The sequence below is a fragment of the Calypte anna genome, chromosome 4 (genome assembly GCF_003957555.1).
Source record: "Calypte anna isolate BGI_N300 chromosome 4, bCalAnn1_v1.p, whole genome shotgun sequence".
NCBI lineage: Eukaryota > Metazoa > Chordata > Aves > Apodiformes > Trochilidae > Calypte > Calypte anna.
In genome coordinates, this window is record NC_044247.1 from 15,280,660 (window position 1) to 15,288,123 (window position 7,464).

Sequence of the window (7,464 nt, forward strand, 5' to 3'; positions counted from 1 at the left end):
CTATTTGGATTAACCCCTGCAAGAGGGTGGTGGGGGCTGTCACTAAAAGCACCTTTTTGCCTTATATGTACACTCACTCTTTGCATTGATAAAGTTTTTGGCTTCTGACTTTGGAATAAAAAGTAACAGAAACTGTTTCTAACACTCTCTTCCACCTTGGTTTATCTAATACTAATCTGCTTTCTCTCAGGTCCCCCAGGTTTACCAGGTAGCATTGGACGAAGCATTGTTGTCAAAGGTGACCCTGGTCCCCCGGGTCCTCCAGGACAGCCTGGGTCCAAAGGCCCACCTGGATTGCCAGGGCCTCAGGGATTGCCAGGTATGATCCTAGGTGGCTGCAGAGAGAATAAGTCAGTAGTAGAGCTGACTGCAGGGTGCACTGCCAGCCACCCAGCACAGCACAGGCTGCAGGGAGAAGTTACTGAATTCAGCAAGAGGTAAGAGATAGATATAGGGTAATACCATGTACATCTGGTTTAAAGATCTTTTCTTGTTATGAAGAAACAATAAAAAAGTACCAGGTGAATTAAAGATTTCTGTAGTGAGATTGCAAGAGCTTTTATTTCACTTATTCATTTGTCTTTTCTAGGTCCAATTGGTCTTCCTGGTGACCCAGGGCGAGATGGGCTACCTGGTTTTGATGGTCCAGCAGGACGTAAAGGAGAGAGAGGTCTTCCAGGCCAACCAGGTATGGTGTTTGTCCAATGAGGACCCAGCAGAAAAACATAAGCTCCCTGTTATGAGTGCAGACTAATACTGGAAAGTGAGATTTTTGCCTCATGGGAATAATGATAAAATAATAATTACAGGATTTTCTTAATGCAAAGATATTACAAGCAGCTTAACAGATGTTGCTTTGGAACATTCTTGGAACCAACATGTCACATGTCATTCCTGAATAATATTGTAGAGTGCTTTATCTCCAGCTTAATGGCATCCCCTCTGCAGCACAGATGATGCACAGGAGACAACAAAGATAGTAAGAAATGGAAGGGAGAAATTGGTAAAATAACTTGAATTTTGTATAGAAATCATGAGTGGGGAAAAATGAACCTCATCAAGAAAAGAATTTCACCAAAGTCAGAGATCAGGCTACCAGGCTTAGAATTACTGTGTTATGATCTGTGAAGAGAAATCAGAATAGGCACTGGGGCAGTTCTCTAAAGATGGTCATACATATTAAGTAGCTGTATATTGCAACTGTGAGAGAGAGTATTAGAAGCTAAACCAGTACAAAAATCCTTACCTTTTTTCTCTTCAGCTCTGAGCAGCTCTACGAACTCTGTTAGCATTATTTTGGTGAAAAAAATGTAAATAATAATGACTGTGGAATAATTCAGTCTAAATATTTGTAGTCATATCTCATGACATTTTTGCTGTTCAAGAACAAATGCCTTTTCTGATACCTTTTTCAGCAATGTAACTCATTCTTGCTCTCATTCAATGTTGTTCTAGCATTGGCATTTTTTGTAACCTACTCTAAAAATGACCACAGCTTTTCTCTTCATTTTGATGGGCTTTGGCTCAGGTGTTAACATAGCAGGGCCTAGAATAAGACTTGCTTCTGGCTCTGCTATTTATTTTGTGATCTGGAGCAAGATGTTTCAGCATATTAACTTATGTATGCAGCTTAAAAAGATTACGTTTTAGAATTGGGAAGCTGATTTGGACTCATTCATGTCCACTGCAGCTGTCATCTTAGTGCCTCTCAGCTCTGAAGGTATTTACTTTCACAATTCCCCTACAACACAGGAGAGCAATACTATTATAACTTTAACAGCCTCAGCAATTTAACTGAGCTTACATGAAAAAAATACTTTGAGGGAGACAGCAGATACCAGGTTCAACTCACAAGCACCTTAATCACAAGACCAGGCTATCTTTTTGAGCTACATTAGTCCTAAAAGAGCAAGAAATTGTGTTAAAAACTCCTTGTGTTTCCTTCATGTGAACAGGTTCACGAGGAATACAGGGACCTCCTGGTCCTGATGGCCTGCAAGGCCCCCCTGGTCCTCCTGGAACAGCTTCTGTTGCTCATGGGTTCCTTATAACTCGGCACAGCCAGACCAGGGATACACCACTCTGTCCACAAGGAACATCAAGAATATATGATGGATTCTCTCTTTTATATGTGCAAGGAAATGAGAGAGCACACGGCCAGGATTTGGGTGAGATATTCTGTATGATTTGTCTCTAAGGGGAAAGAAGCTGTAGCTGCTGCTTTAAATCCTCTGGTTCTCTGAAGATACAACAGTCTTAGAGATTCCTTAGATGAGGACAGGGATTGCATCCTAAGATCTGCTGCCTCCCGAGGTAGCACATTATACTTCAGGATGAAAGAATGTAAACCAAAACTGGGAAGTTTTAAGTTTTACCCACCTATGACAATCTGATAGCACATGCTGTGCACTCACAGGTGGAGGGGAGATACACAATTACTGTTCTCACAGACTCACTATGAAAAGCAAAAATGTGAAAACAGTGCTATCACATTTCCTGTGTCTGACTCTGTAGGTACTGCTGGGAGCTGTCTTAGACGTTTCAGCACCATGCCCTTCATGTTCTGCAACATCAACAATGTTTGTAACTTTGCATCAAGGAATGACTATTCCTACTGGCTCTCCACTCCAGAGCCAATGCCCATGAGCATGGAGCCCTTGACAGGGCAAAGCATCCAGCCCTTCATCAGTCGGTGAGACAAAGCTTCTGTGGGATCTACATACCCAGCACTTCTGATCTGAGCATTTCCAAAGGGCAGGTTGGGTATTAGGAGGTGAATCTGTCATGTTTTGCTCTGGGAAATACTAGAGGAACAGCTTATTTTGAAGCATTTGTTGTCTTTAATGATGTTTCTAAATGCAGCAACTGATACATAGAGGCTGAAAGGCTGTAAGAACTCTCCTTGACTGAGGAACCAGCACTGCAGGTTCTCCATGAACAGGACAGAGAACATGAGGGCCATTAGCTCTAAGATGAAAACATTTACCTGGGGCCTTAAAGCTTCCAGTTTTTGTCTCAGGAACTGCTGCAGTAGTTTACCCAAAGGCTGTTGGTGGCAACACAGGGAAATTTTGCACCTCAAAATACTGTCTCATTGCAGTTACAAAACACATGAGAAGTAGGAACTCGAGATTAATAAAACAGCCTCTTAAGAGCCAATTTTCCTCACCCTGTGAAGATTTCTTAATAAAACATAGTCCTGTCATATTCTAATATCACATTTCTCTGATACTTCCCCTGTGTCCAGATGTGTTGTGTGTGAAGCTCCTGCTATGGTGATAGCTGTCCACAGTCAGACCATTCAGATTCCTTTGTGTCCTCCAGGCTGGGACTCCCTTTGGATTGGTTACTCCTTTATGATGGTAAGAACTGCGCCCTACTCCAGAAACAGCTTGTACCCACCTTCTGTCCTCAGCCAGCTGCTTTAGGACTTGGTTAAACACTGCAATAGTTGTAATTCTAAAGCCTTTACCTTGTGACAAACCACGGTAGCCAAGAGGAACAGTGATTTCCCAGTACACAGAGCCCAGTGTAACTGATACTGGTGGAGGTGTCTGACGCCACATTATCCCAGCCAAGAATGAAAAGTAGCTCTTTTAGCAGTTGAATGCTTTGCTATTTGGTTTTTAGCACCTACTCTAAGGATCTTGTTTGTGTGTTTCTTTCCTCCATCCCTATGCCAGCACACTAGTGCTGGAGCAGAGGGCTCTGGACAGGCCTTGGCATCACCTGGATCCTGTTTAGAGGAATTCCGCTCAGCTCCGTTCATTGAGTGCCACGGTCGTGGCACCTGTAATTACTATGCCAACTCATACAGCTTCTGGCTGGCAACTGTAGAGGTGTCAGAAATGTTCAGGTAAGAAAAACTATTTCTTGCATATTTGCTTTACTCCAGAATGGAAGCTTTTGAAACTGAATTTATTCCAAAGATCAAAAGGGATCTGTTTACAGGGGTGTAGGGAAATAATTTAGTTTGTTTCCCCTCACAACCAGTTTTTCAAGTGTTTCCTTGGTAAGCCTTTAATATTATGTAAAAACTTGCTAGGGCACATTCTGTCTTGCAAGGAGTCATTCTTTTTATGTCAGTTGTTATTCACATTCACCAGTACTTTCTCTGAAAGCAGTTCTACTATGATTACTGGATTTGGAACCTGAAAGATCAATTTTATTGCTTGGTTTTGGTTTTTTTTCCTTGCCAGGCCTCTCAACAAAGGTAAATATTTGAAAAGGTAGTTCACAGACATACAAGGGACAGGTATAGAGGGCCAGATCAGCTCTACTTAAACCTTTTAAAGCAGAATTTCATACAACCTGCTTTTAGAAGTCTGGTGTCAAGGAGGTCCCTTGGCACCCTTGGTCCCTTGCTTGCCTCCATGGCAAGCATTTTTCCAGTACTTTGCAGAACAACTGGGCTGACACTTTTAGCAGCAAGGATTCTCTCCTCAGCTACGCTGCAGTCTGCATTTAAACAGGAATCTCTCAGCTTTTCAAACTTTTTCAACTGGAGCAGCAAAATCATTTTTTCTTTGAAAAACGATCCCCTTTCATAGAATCAATCACTGCTGCCACATTTATATGCTTAATAAAACCTTATCAATATTTCTAATGCCACTAAATGGAGAACTGTGTGGCACAGGGCTGGCAATGCACTGTGCCATGTAGCAGTAACAGCCCCTAAGGTGGTTATGTGCAACAAGTAACTGTGATACTTCATATGCATGAAATAGTCACCACTCCAAGTCTGCAGCATAGTTAGTGGTGATTCACTGCTGAAAACTGCATACTAACAAGTACCACACACCTGGCAGTATTCTAGCTCTACTGTTTGCCCTCTTCCTTTAACATAACTTCCCTTTGTATTCTGCTTTTAAAAGAAATTTGGAAGAGTTGGACTTACTCTGTGTAGACATGTATTATACAATATTAATCATCTATTAATTCCACGTATTGATCCCACATTTCCCCACCCTTTCAGACTACAAATAATTTGGTAAAGCCATCACTTAAATGCACATCTCACTGTAGCATTGTATTTTATGGGTTGTTAAAGTACCCTTCAGCTCAGAAACCCTAAAGTACTGTAAGTGACATGGACAAAACTGAGCCTCTGTCACCTGGTGTTGAAGACGTACAGGGAGATATTACTCTTAAGGAAAGCTCTCAAACACAGGACTCATTTCCCACTTACCTACTGAAGTCTTACCTTAAATTGTGAATTAAGTAGAAGTTTAAAGGAACTGTTGTGAAAACAAAGCTGACTTAACCTTTGTGTCTGTCACCCAGCAAACCTCAGTCAGAGACACTGAAAGCTGGAGACCTGAGGACACGTATTAGTCGTTGTCAAGTTTGCATGAAGAAGACGTAACATCTTGGAGAATATTTTATAAAACAGTTGAAAAATTCCTAAGATGCACTGTCTTCCAGCTGCAACAATGGTGCTACTGTGCAGAAAGAAAAGAACAAACAAATCCAAACTGTTTTAACCATGCAAATCCACGTGTACCTCACTCGTGTGCCAAACTAAGGGTTGTTTGGTACATATTTGACAACAGAACTAAAGACGAAAGAATTGACCTCTTGGAAACAGAAGAGAACACTTGAGGTTCACAAAGGATCAGAAGATGAAATTTTTCATTTCTCTCCCTGTACCAAAATGGCACCTTTTTGATCAACCAAGAGAATAAAGAAAAAACACGACGCACTGAGTATGTTGAAAATAACAAGACTGCAGTTTTGAAACACATTTTTCATGGTGCTACTAACCCTACTGTATCCCAGGTTTTTAATATGAAATTTTAAGCTTATTTCTCTTTGTAAGTAATGAAATGTGTATATTGTGTAAACACCTTCTTAGTTGAAACTTTCAGTCATCTAGAAACAAACCAGACTCTGAGATAAAAATGCTTATGTCTAAAATGAAAACATAAAGCAGTATTTTATTATCAAACTTGTGGTACAGAGAGAATTCACCCCTCCTACACCAGCTTATTCATTTAATATTTCATTGCCTTCCTCAGTTGCCAACCTGATATACTTGGGGAATGCACACTTATTCTGAAGTCATTTTGATCAGGGTTTTAAATGTTTTACACCATGCTATCAGTGGTTTTACTTGTGCTTAGAAATCCCAGTCCCTTGAGAAGGGTGGGTTGTTGGGTATTTTTACCTTGTGAAAATATGTGAAATTATTAGCCATATTCTGTATCCTTCTTTCCTGAATTAAAGTCACGTTCACATTTTAGTAATCAGTTTGGTTTAACAAAACCTGTTCCCTTGGGAATATCCAGTTACCAAAGCATTTAAGATTATGTTTACATGAAACCTCTACTCTGAAGTGGTGTCATGCATTTTATCCAGAATAGTGTACACACTAAAATCTGAATAAAATCAAGCAGAAGCTGGTGGAAACTCTTCTATTTACAAATTAATCTTTTCATCTTATGTGAATTTATACACACCCACAATGTATTTACAGTATACAGCAGATCTTGTGTATGTATGGTTCACATAAGGCCATGAAAGATGATGCATGCAGCCTCTCATGTCAGTTTGTAAGAACCCTCCTGTGTATGTCTTAGTGTCACTCCCTGTGCAATAGCTGCAACGTGATCACTTTTTGTATGCATGGCTGCCCAGCTCCCCTGGGCAGTGCTCTTCCATTTACCCTCCTCTATAAACAGAGCTCCCTCACCGAGCCAGACTCTTTTTCAAGTGATGATACTTTAATATTTTTGTTGCATTTTGCCACCTCAACTCTCAATACACCTTAGCTTGTGGATTAACATACTGCTTTATCCAGGTGAAGTGTTTTTGTTTATTGACTACTGCTAAGTAACTTATCTTCTAAGAGCTGTTTGTTCTTACCTTTCAGTTGCCACTGTAAACACAGAGCATCAGAAATCTCCTTGTTTTATGCACATTTCACAAGAGACATAGGACTGGTGACTGACCTGGTGGCAGTGATTTATACAATGAGATTGGTGCTGATTTCAAAAGCTTTCAACTAAGTATGAAGTTCTCTAGTTAAAAATGCAAAAATTATTAATAGCTTTGTCTTTTTTTCAATTAGCTGCAGTTATATATGTTGGTAGAGAGTGGGCAAGTCAGCAATGTGGATCCTTCAACTCATTTTATTTTGGTTTGCTGAGGCATATAGAAATAAACTGAACCTGCTGCTACCTCCAAGTCAAGAACTTGTTACCAAAGCTGAAATAGAATAGTAAGTCTCTTCTTGTAAACACAAGCCCTTACCTTACCTGCTGGCTCCTCAGAAACCTGAACACAGCTGCTCATCCCTAGCCCTCCAAAAAAGCAGAACAATGGATTCTAAAGTTAAGGAGCTCCTGGAAGAAAGAGCTCTCCCAGACTTCTCTACCACCACCACCTGTCTTGCACTCACTACCCAGAATTCATCATCTATGGGAACCTGGGAAAGGGCAGAACACAGGTTGCATCCTCTCACAG

General features: G+C 40.7%; 1 protein-coding gene across 1 annotated transcript in view; it reads left to right on the forward strand.

The window, feature by feature from the left end:
- Window positions 1-6,354, forward strand: part of COL4A5 (collagen type IV alpha 5 chain) — a 74,908-nt gene extending 68,554 nt beyond the window's left edge. The window contains exons 47-53 of the mRNA XM_030449228.1: window positions 191-319; window positions 590-688; window positions 1,956-2,168; window positions 2,515-2,692; window positions 3,248-3,362; window positions 3,684-3,856; window positions 5,284-6,354. Of these exons, the coding sequence (XP_030305088.1) occupies window positions 191-319; window positions 590-688; window positions 1,956-2,168; window positions 2,515-2,692; window positions 3,248-3,362; window positions 3,684-3,856; window positions 5,284-5,365 (989 nt within the window). The 3' untranslated portion in view covers window positions 5,366-6,354. The remainder of the gene's footprint in view (window positions 1-190; window positions 320-589; window positions 689-1,955; window positions 2,169-2,514; window positions 2,693-3,247; window positions 3,363-3,683; window positions 3,857-5,283) is intronic.
- The last annotated feature ends 1,110 nt before the right edge of the window (window positions 6,355-7,464 follow it).